This window comes from Centruroides vittatus, unplaced genomic scaffold (genome assembly GCF_030686945.1).
Source record: "Centruroides vittatus isolate TY-2023 unplaced genomic scaffold, ASM3068694v2 contig_388, whole genome shotgun sequence".
Classification (NCBI taxonomy): Eukaryota; Metazoa; Arthropoda; class Arachnida; order Scorpiones; family Buthidae; genus Centruroides; species Centruroides vittatus.
This window is the reverse complement of record NW_027122204.1, coordinates 1,623,875-1,638,636: the sequence shown is the minus strand read 5'-3', so window position 1 is coordinate 1,638,636 and position 14,762 is coordinate 1,623,875. Positions and strand designations below refer to the sequence as shown.

The 14,762-nt window shown below is 32.2% G+C and overlaps 2 protein-coding genes across 4 annotated transcripts in view; one reads left to right on the top strand and one right to left on the bottom strand.

Moving 5' to 3' along the window:
* Positions 1-3,520, top strand: part of AdamTS-A (ADAM metallopeptidase with thrombospondin type 1 motif A) — a 36,993-nt gene extending 33,473 nt beyond the window's left edge. For all 3 annotated transcript variants that reach the window (XM_067270925.1, XM_067270924.1, XM_067270927.1), the window contains 7 exons: positions 772-984; positions 1,069-1,204; positions 1,278-1,461; positions 1,628-1,764; positions 1,854-2,050; positions 2,137-2,237; positions 2,309-3,520. In XM_067270925.1, the coding sequence (XP_067127026.1) occupies positions 772-984; positions 1,069-1,204; positions 1,278-1,461; positions 1,628-1,764; positions 1,854-2,050; positions 2,137-2,232 (963 nt within the window). In that variant the 3' untranslated portion in view covers positions 2,233-2,237; positions 2,309-3,520. The remainder of the gene's footprint in view (positions 1-771; positions 985-1,068; positions 1,205-1,277; positions 1,462-1,627; positions 1,765-1,853; positions 2,051-2,136; positions 2,238-2,308) is intronic.
* Positions 3,521-3,988: 468 nt separating this feature from the next.
* LOC136975798 (caveolin-1-like) lies at positions 3,989-14,244 on the bottom strand. Its single transcript, XM_067270923.1, has 4 exons — positions 14,093-14,244; positions 9,049-9,359; positions 6,104-6,346; positions 3,989-4,376 (listed from the first exon to the last, which is right to left on the bottom strand). The coding sequence occupies exons 2-4, from the start codon at positions 9,355-9,357 to the stop codon at positions 4,278-4,280; spliced, it is 651 nt and encodes a 216-aa protein (XP_067127024.1). The 5' UTR covers positions 9,358-9,359; positions 14,093-14,244; the 3' UTR covers positions 3,989-4,277.
* Positions 14,245-14,762: the final 518 nt, after the last annotated feature.

Below are 14,762 nucleotides of genomic sequence, written 5' to 3'. Positions count from 1 at the left end.
TATCAGGCTTAGTAAAGATGTTTGATCATTTGTAAATTAGTTTCACATAATCGAGGATACACAAATTCAAAATAAAAATACAACATAGTATCAGTTATGTGAAGTTAATTTATGAAACTTACGTAGCCCCAAAGAGTTTCAACACCAATATACTTATTTGAAATGTTCATTTAATAAATTTTAACATAGCAGATTTTTAAATACAAGTATATTAAGTTTATTCTTTATTAAAAATCATTTACATTCAAATTTTTTCAATTTAACATTTTAATGAGATAGATTATATTATAAACTTACATGTATGTATCTAAACTAAGAATATAAAGAATTTCAAAACAAAATAATAATCTAAAAAGTTTTATTTTACACTAAATATATGAAGTTATTTTGACGATAAAAATTTAAAAAATAAATGTTTTGTCGTAAAAACATTTTAGTGTATCTTCAATTTATTATTTTACATAGAAAATGATATAAAAAATTACAAATGCGAACAACATTGTTCTGAATGTTTTTGATAAAAATAAATTAAATTTATTTAACACTTTAAATTAATCAAGATTTATATATTTATTTCATGACTACTTTTAAGAAGAAGAATAAAATTAAAATTTGAAATTATATTGTGAATGATTACATGTATGGGTCCTATGTATTACTTTACGCAAAAGTAAATCATTTATTATTTATTTTTAGATTCATTTATAAATTTTATCTAGTTATCTGTGTTTTAATATTAGTTTAATTATATTTTATAAAATATAATTTCAGTGTTCTGAGTCTTGTGGAAAGGGCTTACAGAAACGTCGAGTTACGTGTCACCAACTGAATCACTACGGATGGATGAATCCCAATAGTGTCACTCAACCTTCTAAACATGGAGATCCATGGTGTGATTTAAAAAGCCGTCCAACAGACGTTAAAGCATGCAATCTAGGAAGATGTGATAGTAATACATATTGGAGAGTTGGATTATGGAATGAAGTAAGAATAAATCAAATAGATCAATCATTTCTAAAATACATTCAAGCAAAATTAGATAATTGTAAATTAAATCTATAAAAATAGTGTTCACATGAATGTGGAAAAGGAAAACAAAAAAGAAAAGTGCAGTGTATAAATTCACATGGAAAACGAATTCCCCAAAGGAGATGTGAAATGTCATTAAAACCAAAACGAAGAAGAAATTGCAATAAACAACCATGTATGTGCTAAATTTATCTGTAACGAAAATTAGTCATATTTAAAATATAAAATTTAATTTATAAAATTATTAGGTACACCCACTAGTTGTAGCGATTTGCAAAGAAGAAATATTAGGGAAGACGGAGAATATCAAATACAAGTGAGAGGTCGTTCCGTGAGAATTTATTGTTCTGGAATGAATACAAGTAGTCCACGAGAATATGTCACCCTTATTAGTGGAGAAGGTGACAATTACTCAGAAATTTATGATAAAAGGTAAAGTATTTAACAATGATCTAGCTAATAAAAATAAATTTGTTTTACTTTTTGTTCACTATTTAAACTTGTAAAATGAAATGACTTGACATAATAAAAGGAAATAATCATGCAGACTCTTTTCATTTTACCATTGAGATCTGATTTGCATTTTTATTATGTGCAGGTTAGTGAAACCAGAAACATGTCCTCACAATGGTATGCGTCAGGATAATTGTGAATGCATAAATGACGACCGAGCTGGAGCAGGACTTTCCACATTCTTTCGAATTGGAATAAATATCACTTCATTGCAAATTATGAGTAAGAACTTTAAAAATTATCGAATATGTATTTATATATATATATTGGCAATTTTCAAAAATTTACAAATTTTAAATTTAAATTTTTAGCTCACGATTTTACCTTCAGCCAAACGCATCATGGACATCAGGTACCCTATGGAGAATCTGGTGATTGTTATAGTATGAGACATTGTCCTCAGGGCAGATTTTCTATTAATTTAATGGGAACAGGATTTATAGTTTCTCCAAAGACAAGATGGGTAAAGCAAGGTAATCGACCAGCTTCCAAGATTCAAAAATTAGAGGTGATTAATATTAAGAAATCTGTATAAAATAAAAATATAATTAAAATTTATTTAAAATTAATATAAAATGTTTCAAAAATTAATAGAATGGACAAGTGGTTCAGGGAAAGTGTGGAGGATATTGTGGGAAATGTGGACCAGATTCCAATATAGGATTATTATTGGACGTTGCTCCTCCTTGACTCTGGTAATTATTTGATTTCATTTTATTTTGCATTATTTAACTATAGAATAATTAGTTAATTTTCTTTTTTTCAGATTCATTTTAGGATCCAACAGTATATATATACATATATATATATAGTTCATTGAACTGAAAATCAGCATTTTGTTGTTCCATCTATGATCAATACATTTTTTTTCAATGTGTTTGTATCTATATATATTTAAAACACACAGCATTGTGTTCATCCATACTGTCAGCTGACTGACACATTCTCGAAGCACTATTGGATCTGAAAGAAACGCTGTTTACAACAGCATCTTAAATGAAAGACAGTCAACAAGATGCACCAAGACAACAAAAGATACTGGTTTCTAATATCTATCTTAATATTGGCATCCTAGAACACTTTAAAATTACCATAGAAATATTGTAGGCTGTAAATAATATCTGGTTCTATAATCAATAGTCATGAATCTCATACCAAAGACAATAATACTTCCTCTGAAGCTTTTCAGTGCCGACTTATTAACTGACTGGATTTATACTATGTTAACTCTAATTTAATAGATTGGTGCTAAAAAAAACAAACAATTATTTGCCTGATATTGTTATAGATTATTAATATTTGTTATGAATGCAAAAATTGAAATGACCAGTATTACACCAAGAGTCTGTTAAATAACTACCTCTGGATGCCTGATTTGTTTATAAATATTAATTACCATGAATCAGAAGATCTGCCTTATATTTATTTGTATGCTGTAAAATTACTTTTTGCATCTCTCAATTATATTCATTCTTTTGTACACTGCCATTTTTGTTTAGATTGTTCATCTATAAAAAATCAAAGTCCTCAAGAGGCAGCTATCGATCAGAATACAGTGACGTCCACTCGACGAGCTCAAAAACACACCGCAGAGCAATATCAGCCGAACGGATGTCTTAAAAGATATATTTTTATTGTTTACCATTGTTGTCTCGTGCTTCAATGTGTGCTTTGTCATTTTGGAACATTGCTGAACACTGCCACTATTTGACAAGGGGAACTAACAGATGTCACATAAATCATGGGGAAGTTAAAAATTGGATTAACAAATTAAGCAGATTTGGTATTTAAAGAAATAGTACTTTTTTTATGCTTTTAAATAAGATGACTAACTATCTGTAAAAGCAATGTAAAAACTACATAGTTTTTCATTTGTAAATATTATGTACAAAGCCTTGTGACTTAAACTACTATGTATTTATAATCTATGGACCAACTAAACTTTCTTACCCCTACTGTAGGGGCTTGTTATTGCTTATTTGTGCTGCTTTTTTTTTTGTAAAGAAAACATAATTTTTTTATTTTTAAACAGTAAAAGTGTGCAGTTAAATTAATTTAACTGTTTAAAAAAAATACGTATATATCAAAATATATGCTTTTACGTCATTAAGTCTTAGTTAAAAATAGAATTAATGTCTGTTTCTATATCAATGGAATCTTTTAATATTACAAATATATCTGTAAATTTGAAGAATTTGAGTTTTGTGAACTTTCTGAATCAAATAATTTATATATTCCTTTCTTCCACACGTCATGTACTTCAAAGATATATATATATATATTCATACAAAAACAATGTTTCACACGCATGAAGAAAACATTTCTAATATAGAAATTTGCATTTTATACTATAATTGAAAGACTGTTTTAGTTAAGGTACTGTGTGTAGTAAAAAGTATGTTGAATTTCAAAAATACTACCCACAGAAATCAAACAAAACAGGAACTATTTGTACAAGTATTTTATTGAATATCATTTTATAAAAACAAAATATTGTATGCACACTGAAACATATAGCTTACAATGGAGTATTATATTTCAGCCATTTAATGAAATTTCCCATTTCGCCCTCCTGGTTGATATTTGAGGCTGAATATTGATTGTACAAAGTACAAATACTATTTAGCCTTAAATATAGAAAAAAGAATACTGTTGGTAGTATAAAAGATAATATTAGAAGCATATTTGAGCATAAAATTTTGTTGATCAATGACCAATGATGTTTTCTGATGATTTTATGCTTCCACAGGATTATTTCTTTGAAAAGCTCCAAACATCAATCCCACTGATTGAAACAAGGGATCTAGTACACCACGTATTATTACACTCCACACCTAAGACAGATAAATTGGAAAAAATTTAGTTTCAAAATATAATATATTTTTATTTAAAAATTATTAAATTATCAAATTTGAAATACAGTGATACAATTCAGTATTTGAATGCATGTTTGGGAAAATTTGCTTGGTACCTGGAGCTTAAAACCACATTTGACACGTTCAAAATTAGGTACGTCTTCCTCTTTATGATTTTTTATTTACTGTTTATATGGTGTTATGTCTTTTACAAAACTCATATAGCATAATATGCCCGATATGCATTTTATCGGCAGACATTTTGACTTTATTTTACTCGAACAAAACGCGAAAAGTTTAAAATAAACTTCTAAACAAATAATACAATCTGGTACTAGCAAATGATGCGTTAAATTCACAACTGTTAAAATTAAATTACGCGTTTGAGCTAAGTAACGACGGCTGTTAAAAATACGCAAAAACTTCCCGTTCAACCCAATAAAATTAATATTTTTTGATTTTTTTTCAATGATTTCTGCATGCTAGGCTTGTAAACTTCTTGTTAAAATGCTTTTGTAAATGTATTTTTCGGGGGGTCTGGAACGGATTAATCTAATTTATATTATTATTTATGGGGAAAAATTTGTTCAATACTCGAACAGTCTTCTGGAACAAATTAAGTTCAAGTACCCAGGTACTGCTGTATATCCACTGTTGTTTATAGCTGATTTACTTTTCAAAATAATAATTGCATGTAATTTCTATAGTCCTACACTATTCACTCTTTCATAAGATCTTATAAGAACATTTAATGCTATAAATTATCAATATATTAATACTAATAAATGTAATTTGTGGTTCAACCAAAAACATGAATAATCATATGAAAAACTTAAACTTTAAAGAATTTTGGAATATTTACAATGTGTAAATTCGAAAAAAGTGATTTATCTGTGGATGTGTAAACCAGGTTTGGTTAAATTTCAGCACTTTATTAAAGAAAACTTTTAATATAATTATTCCATAGTAAGTTAATATTTAAAGACATGCATCTGCAGAAAATTTACCAGTGTGGGGGAAAGCTTGCAGACAAATAATTATATCAAAAAAGTATTAATTGTTTAATTTTGTTTAAAAATATGATAGATTCATTTCATTGCATTAAAAATGCGATACTAGAATATGTTTCCGGGAAATGTTGATTTTTTTATTTTGTGATCATAAGCCCATTGTTTGGAATCACTATTGTTATTTTTTTAATAACTAAATGCCATGTTAAGAATTTAGTGTTCATTTATATTTCAAATGCTACAGAATAGATTCAATGTACTATAAATCTTCAGATAAATTGCCTGGCTGAAGATTAACATAAATTATAACAATAATATGATGCTAGCTTATTAATTTTAATTTATTCAATTATGAACACTGTTATTTTAATTCTTGCACTTTGAAATATTTCTAGTATGTTAAAGGAATGATACAGAGTATAAAAATTAGGCATTGTCAAGTCAGGAATGAGTTTAATTTTTTTTCAGTGGCTCATTTTGTGTAGGAAATTGATTACAATTCTGCTTATAAGGGACTGTTTTTGTCTTACTAAAACATTAATTTAAAAAAATTTATTATAAATCTTTGATATTTCTCCCTGAAGATCAATACAAACAACTGAAATTAAATAAATATTTGTATGTGGAATTAAATCATGCTGTATTAGTATCAAATTATAATTTTTGTTTTTTTCTTTGTAATTAAAATATATTTACCTTTCTGAGTGGGAAGAAGACAAGTTCAAGAACTTGGAGCATTGGTGTAATTAACCAAACGTGGATTAAAGTTAATATCGAAAAGATGAGACCCCAGACCAGAGCAAAGGGAATGCTTATCAATGCAGTCAACACTCGATAAACCCAATGCTTTGTTCCTGTGAAGACGATATAAGATGATTTCCAGCTTCCATTAAAACTGTGAGCTGCATCACTCTCGGCCAAGACGTCTTCAAACACCAACTATTAAAATTATATATGTTATTTTAGCATACAAACAAACAATTCCGGTTGAAATGAATCAATTTAGAAGGGCCGTGCGTTTAAGTTTCAGTTCTTTTTATCAAGGTTTCGATTCATTAAATTTTATTCGTGCATTTAGTTTAGACCCAAACCGTTAAGTTCTAGTCCATGTGCAATGGCTATCAAGGGGAAAATTTCCAGAACTCTGTTCTTGGGATTCAAACTTTAATCTTAGATAACAATATGCAATAAAATACAAAAGGCAATATTCATACCGTACTGAAAAAAGCTAAAATATGTGCATAATTTACGTTTATGTATTCGGATTTTATTGCCGGATACAGCAATTTAGCTATACAAATTACATTGCTTAGGAAGGGATTTATATATATATATATATATATATATAAAGGATTTAAATATGCAAAAATGCAAATATTTTATAATTTAAAGAAGCTTCCCTATCGGCTCTGTTTCTCTAGTAATATAAAGAAACGAAACGTTGTGTAAATTTTGCAAGTGATTTCTAACCAAAACCAGTTGTGTAGAAGCCGTCTTCAATTTAAAATTGTTGCAAACAGTTTAAATTAACCGCACCGTACTTAAATCGTATTCTAAGCACATATAAATGATGTAGTTCTAACATTGCACAAAGGAAAAGATTCTACAGCATTTGAAACCCATCTGAAAGGTGTTTTTATCCCATCAAAATGCTTTAATCTGGGTGGAGAGATCACGGGAAGAAACATCAAAAGAACTTGTATAGTATTATTTAACAAGGAATCCTGTCGGAGCTTTTACTTCATTCTTCTTCAAGTTGGCCTTTTGAATGGAAGTTGTTTGTCTGCAAACCAGCCTAGCCTCTAGTCTTGATTAGAAACCGTGATAGAAGGGAGTTACAAGCCATGGTATGCGATCTCAGCCCCGAGGGACGATCATTCAATATGACTCAACCAACAACATGAGTCATCTTTCTTAGATTTGGGTCATGTCTGGAGCTAATAGAAAAATTGCTTATTTTTTATATATATATCTGGGGGCTAAATATCTTCCGGACGAAAGGAGGTTGAAGACAGGTTTTCTTCTACAGAGGGTCGTTCCAGGATGACGAATATCGTTCTCTTGAATTATTCATGGACTCCAGAAGAAATCGATTCTGCATTACAACCCTATACAGCATAATATATATATATTTTTAAAGCTATATAATTGAAGAGTTAAGAGAATTAAAATTCTTTTGGATTATTTACGACGACAAAATATGATGGATCAATCCTAATAACCAATTTTGCTTTGTGCGACAATAGCGCAAATTTGCGATGATATCTTACTTTTATAGCGCGCAATTTCTATAGTAGGAAGAAACAATATTACAATATTGTTCTTCAGATATAGATCGAATTGTGCAGCTTCATCGATATTAAGACAATAGGCAAAATGCAATCGTTAACAAAGGATAAAATACATGCTTCCTATCTTTATTCGATCTGGCATGTTCTATTTTTATATAATTCCAGTTAGGAGCTTTTCCCAACACGTTTCTAATCCTGTTTTCGGGACCTAAACGCCTTTGCAACGCTCACGAAAAGCGAGAGATTTAAAAGATTTACTCTCCCCACACTTCAGAAATTTCAAAATATATTCTTTTTATCTTTTTATTTTTCCAAGAAAGATCTTTAAAAAGTTACCTTACTTCAAGCAATTAAATTGCTTTTTTTAAATCTCACTTTCCAAGAAGACCCCTTCCACCGATCAAAGGGCCTCCCCTCCCCTCCTCTTAAGCGATTGCTCCTCTTGAATTTTTTAAAAATAAATTTCAGGATACACTTATGTCTTGAGATTTAAATAAATATATTGTTTATTTATATTCTAAGCTTATAAAATTGAAGAAAATTCTTCTATTCACTAAGAAACAGATGAAAAAATATTACATTTTTTGACTTCAAAAGTGAATCACCTCATCGCTGCTTATCAAGCCCGATATCTTCCATACTTTTAAGGCTTCATGCATATCTCAGATAACAATTTCCCTCTTTTATCGAGACTTTTAATCTAATATTTTTTTCGTCCCTCTTCCTGCTCGGAATATAATTAAGCGCCTCTATTATTTTTTCTTTTTTTTATTTCTCGATGGAGTTTTTCTACATTTAACAAGCAAAATTTCTAATTAAGACAGCGTAGACTTTGTTAAATACGAAAGCTCCTTGCAAAATTTGGAAAAACGGTTGATGTTAAAAGAAGGAAAGTATAAATTAGGAGGGCGACATGGCTTCGTTCCCGCAACATTTCCCACTGTTCGACGGAAATTAATTATAGAGAAAATGATAAATGGCACAACTGTGACGTCTAATCTTCATTTAGTTAAAGTGCAATTAAGAAGATTCTTTACAAATTTAGTATGTAGGGTAGGGGGTTTCCGCTAGCTAATATCTCCTTGATTTAGATACACGTTTTTAAATTATTCGGCTCGGAAGTTTGGGTAAAAGTTATAGAAATCGCCAGCCCTTCCTTTGGCAACGATGAGATTCGTGCTTATTTACATATGCAGAAACATGAGACGACCTCTGTGGTTGCTACAAAATGCCAACAATTCAACACACGCGTCACTTATTAGCAATTAGCAGAGCGTCGCAAATATCGCGATAACCGAATGACCTCATTTTTGACAAGAGATATGGACAAGCGCTAATGCTTCAACTTACATTAACATGGTCGTTGACTCTTTTTTCGTCTCGATCTAGCAAATTAAGGCCAGCTGTCATGGTCTCTGCGCAAGAAATGCTCCTCTTGTGTGATTTTTCCTTTCTTATTTTCTTCTCTCCATCCATCTCTTTGCCATCCACTTGTCCTGTTTCATCTTCACTCTTGTCTTTGGGTTCCTCTTTCTCCACAGACTTCAATTCGATGTCTTTTTCCTTACCTTCGATGCACTCCGAATCCTCCAGAAGAGGAAGAGTGGATTCGTTTAGCTTCGTTTTGGATTCCGATCTCTTTTCTTTGATGTCTTCCATGGCTGAAAAACAAAATAAAATGAGTCGAGCAGGCGAACACACCTCTTATTAAGATCGTTTAACAGAGGACAATTTGATTCGATTCATTTAATAAAGAGATAAAGAATAAGAAACTTGAAGTCACAATAGACTGGGCGCCACCGGACACTCGTTGAAAAATCAACAAAGCGCCAGTTGTAGTTTCCTCCCGGGGTTCTGTTCAGTTATGGACCTACGATATGTGTTGAATTACACGTATACACACAGCATTGTGCGGTTTGATGCTAATTAAGATGGTTAAAGATAATAAGGGGGAGCTTATGTTGATAAAAGTCAGTCACCCTCTAACTTAAGAATAGTTTAACTAATTAATGGAGACGGGCAGGTAATAAACTAATTAATGGAGACTGGCAGGTTCGTGGTTTAATCCGTGCGTCAAATTGTTGATTTCTATAGCCGACATTATGATTTCCATCAACAATATATAAGGGATAAATAAAGATGTATCACGCTGTTGATCTGTTATACTAGTCACGTGCATGAAAATAAATAAAGATCCCTATCGAAAGTTTAATCTCTTTATTCCTTATATTTTGTGATATTATCTCGATCGGAAATGTAACTAAAATGATGAATTAGGAGATTAGTTCTTACAATTTTGAGGAGTAAAGATTTTTTAAAATCATTTTCAACTGTCCTGTTTGTTCCTTAGTGCCTATCACAGTCCAAGCAATGGATTAATTATTAAAATTTTATATTCAAACTGGCAACTATAAAAATATCTGACACATAGAAGTGTGAAATATGACCATAAAAACTTCTGGTATAAAAAGTGGCGAGCGGCGGCATTTTAAAGTGGGATACATCACATCTGGAATAGAGAAGAGGTTCAAAAACTCTTATCATAAACAAATCAGAAGATTAGGCAGTGTTTACGATGTATCAAAGTAATTCTAGCTATGCCTAACACATAGAAAAAAAATCAAATTTACTTCTTTATCAGTCAGAAATATCAGATTATCCTGGTGGCTTTGTAAGAGAGTTGGGAATGTGCTTTAGTGTATGAAACCTAACTCTATGTATGACAGCTGCTTTCAATACTAAACAGTAGCTGGAAAACAGAGAACAAAAAACAATGTAAGAAATAGCTTCTCCCTATCTACAGAATGTGCTCGGATTTCTTGTGTACATTCTTCCTTTCGTCATTGGAGGTTAGAGCGAGAACCAAACGTTACTTAAGCCCTTTAGAATGCAAAATATTCGCAAGTTAAGAACACCACACTCTTCAAATTGCATAACTGTTAACCATAACTGTAAATCGAATGATTGATCGAGTGCGATCTTAAGAAGTTATTTAATGACGTATCAATATACAATTAAAAAAGAAAAAAAAAATATCCACATTTTTAAACTGCGACCTTTAACGAGTCACGTGTCGCGAGCGAAAGTAACACACTTAACCAAGTTTATAGAGGAAGTTAAGAGACACAAAAGTTTTAAATGTGAAAAGACAGAAAGTAATGGGTGTAATGACCAAGAAACTCGAATATGACGCAGAAATTTAATTACTTCAATGCCTGTTAGGGTGCAAACAAGTGGTTGACCATGCATACATGTCACCAACCACATGCTCTACTACTTTTTTGCATCCTTCTACAGAGAAAGATATCATTAGCGGTTTGAAAGAATCATCTCTCTCACGAAGATACTGTTACGTGTAAAGTATCTATCACTCTACGCTGCGATTTTTCCGATCGCCATTACTTAAAACGCGAATTCGTAGGAAGGCGCCCTCGTTGAAAACTTCACGTGATTGAAGAGCATCACGCCGAGGATACTCAATTGTACAGATACGAGAATCAGATAGCTTAAAACACTTAAGGAAACGCCCACGATTCTCGTTGTGTGCTAAATATAGTGATGCTGTACTCTAAACTGATAGTTATTTCGTGATTTGATAAGGATACGTGCAAGGCCACGTTTAAGAATTGCGCTGTTAATTCCTGGCAGTGATGCGTGAGTTTAAATGTAGGCTGGCTTGTGAACTGACTCAATTTTTTTTCTTCTTTTTCTTTCTTTCTTTCAAACACAGGTTCGTTACGTACTGTACGGTCACGCGATTAAACAGAGCTATATCAATTAACAATTTTGATAAACAGTTTCTGAAGCAATCGGGTGATTTGGATTCGCTATTGTGTTTCTTACCCACTTTCTTCCCCCTTCCTCCCCGGCCTGACCCTTTTTTTCGCGTGATTTGGAGCATTGTTTCGCTGCTTGCAGTCACGTGATATTTAACGGATGCACAAATGATTTTTTACGGTTTTATGGGAGTTTTTAAAGTTTACTTGTTTATCTGGCATGGGAAAATTCTCTTCAAAAACTGTATATTTATATAATTATCCATTGACGAGTCACGCGATATTTATTGAACGTTCGTAGCTTTTCTTCGTATTCTATTATTCTGATAATCGACCAAATTAATATGCGTTCGCATATAAATGATATTTAGTGACGCATTGTTAGTAGCGCTTACAAAAATTGAAAGTCACATGATAACCTGTCCGAAATGCATTGAAGCTGAGCACCTGAAGATGTCATCGCGCGATTAATCATATAAATCGAATGCAATTTGGATAGGTTCTTGGATCACGTGACTAAATTCGACCCATGGGTCTAATTTCGTCACGTGATTTTTCTAAGTAACGATTTACACGCATACAAGAGAATCTCGTGGATTATGCAAGAGTTTTTTAAGAAAGTAATTCGCGTGTGCTTCTTGGGTTTTTTTTAAAAGTATAAATAAAGAAATAAACGAGAAAATCACGTGAACTAACGCCCTAAAAATACAAAAACCTACCGAAAATAAATTTTAGCGCGAAAAACTAATAAACAAAATCGAGTTATTTAAGGCCATTCCCGGTAATTAGTGCGAGTGAAATTTTTCTGAAAGAATAACTAACAAATTTATCTGTCCTTAAAAGATGTGCAAAGACTAATACCAGGTGTGAGTATTTGCAAAGTATTCGCGTGCTGCTGAAAGGATACTATTTTTGTCTCCTTTCCTCTGTAAGAGCCATGTTTATTTGTAGTCGAGACGTTCGATGAAAAGCCAAATAAATAAAATATAATTAAAGCAGATGTGCTTATCGGCAACCTCTTTTCTCAGCTCCTTGAATCTTGTACTACATCATTAAATTCGGCACACGTGATCGACTCTCATAACGGAACCACTCCCGAATTGTTCGGTTGTGCTGGGAAACGGTTACAATGATTACAAAGTATTTCTTTCAGAGCAGAATTTTTCTTCCTGAAATAAGTGAAACAGTAGAAGAAACCACATAGCCGATAATGGTAGTCACTCAGTTGAATGGGGGGAATTTTCAGACACGTGGAAAGGGGCCCTTTACGGGGTTATAACAGTGCGAGAAAGCTTTTCTTAAAGCAACACAGAGGTCTTTTTTAAAGTCTAGCAACGTTTTAAAAGTTTTATTTGTTTCTAGTACACGTTTTCATTACGTTTCGGGCATCGATGAGATACGATAATTCGAGAATTAATTTGAACATCTGCCACCAAATGAGTTATATCAGCATATTTTACAGATTACTAATCGCTTGATTGATTTATTTGAGAGGATAGTCGCGTGGGCTACACAATCTAAAAGATGTGGGATGATATCAAAAGAGTCACGTGAACTGTAGAAGGAAAAAAATCGTAAAAATAATAACAATAATAATCTCCTCACCCCGCTGGAGAGTCGATTAGCCGAATTGTACATTCCAAGCAGTTTAACTTAATCCACGTTAATTACCTTAATTGAGGCATTTCTTTATACGATTGGATGTCTTTACAAGTGTTCATTCTTTCCTATCAAAACTTAAATTACACAATCCTCGAGTACCTTCTTTAAAATGATACTGACACTGCACTCCTTATAGACGTTTCACGTTTCTTCGTATGTTTCCAGAAAGTAACATTTAACTAACACAGAAAACTTCATTGTCCTTAACAATGAGGTCCTCTGTAAGGGGGGATAGTTGTCGAGTGTAAGGAGAGAAAGGCCAGAAACGCGCAGTTTAATCCTGAAATGACCTTTATTCAGACAAATGATGAAACGCACATGTCCTCCCGTTGCAGACACAAATTTGTTCCGAAAGGGATTATATTTCCTCCCCTAGAAAACTTCTGCTCGGGGGAGAAGTTCAGGGACTTTGCAGAGGTCATTGACAAGTCCGAATGTAACTACGAGTAAATGACTCGATCCGGGTAATAAAACCGTAAAGAGGGAACAGTGAGTGGTTTGCAAGTTATGTTTTTTGCCGGTATCACGTGACTCTTTTTGTTAGTCCACCCGGTTCTCGTGCGACACGCATTACACATCAAGCGACGCGAACCGTTGGAGTAGCGAGAGGTAAAAATGAGGGAAGGCGTGGCACTTCCAAGATCGCAGGACTCCCGAAAATAGCTTCTGTCCGCAACAATGAGATTCGACTTCCAAAGGGAGTTTTACACACCACAATTGCTTAAAATTACGTGGCAGGAGCAGTATTTCGGGCGTGGCATTCGCGACCCCTTGTACGGTTTGAGGCCTTCTGTTACACGGCCCATCACCCTCGGGGGTTTGAAGCGGACACTAAATACTAAATAAAAAAAAACGCGCGCTCGAGATGGCATTAGAAAATTTTCAAGAAAAATCAAATTTAATTTTAAAATAGCAATTTTTAATAAGTGTAAAATGGAAAAAAATATATAACTTACCTCAACGATTCAAACAGAAAGTTAAACTGACGCTTAGCAAGCCACAAACAGTCACCAAGCCAACCACAGCCAATAGATGAGCTTGTGTCTGCAATCCCGCTTATTGCACTAGAAGACCCCACCAATCCTCTCTCCTATTGGCTAAAGTAGCAATTGACGGGACGTGAGAAACCTGCTGATGTATGGCAAAAGACTTTCTCACAACTACTTTCTATTATACCATTCTCGGCGGGGGTTCCGAATGGGATAGCTGCAAAGAAGCCCCTTTTCTTGTTTACGCTTTCTCGCTAGCGAAATTTTAGAAAAATATTTCTTCAAAATTCTTCATCTTTTAGCGGAATTTATCACATTAACGCTAAAAATGTTTTCATATTTCCAACATGCAAATGATTACGGAAGTAATAAAATATATTATTCTAATAATAAAATAAATTTTATTTATAAATTTAAATGGCGGATGTGACGCAATTATAAATATTTAATTTATAATTTTATATCTTCTTTTTTAATTTTAATACTTATTTAAGTAAAAATGTAAATATTTATAATTCGATTCCATTAATTAAACGAATTTTTTATAATCCATATTAGCGTCTTTTATACTTTAATATAACTGTAATTAAGGTTAAAACATTTAACAAAATAAAATTAATTTTTAATTTTTTATTTT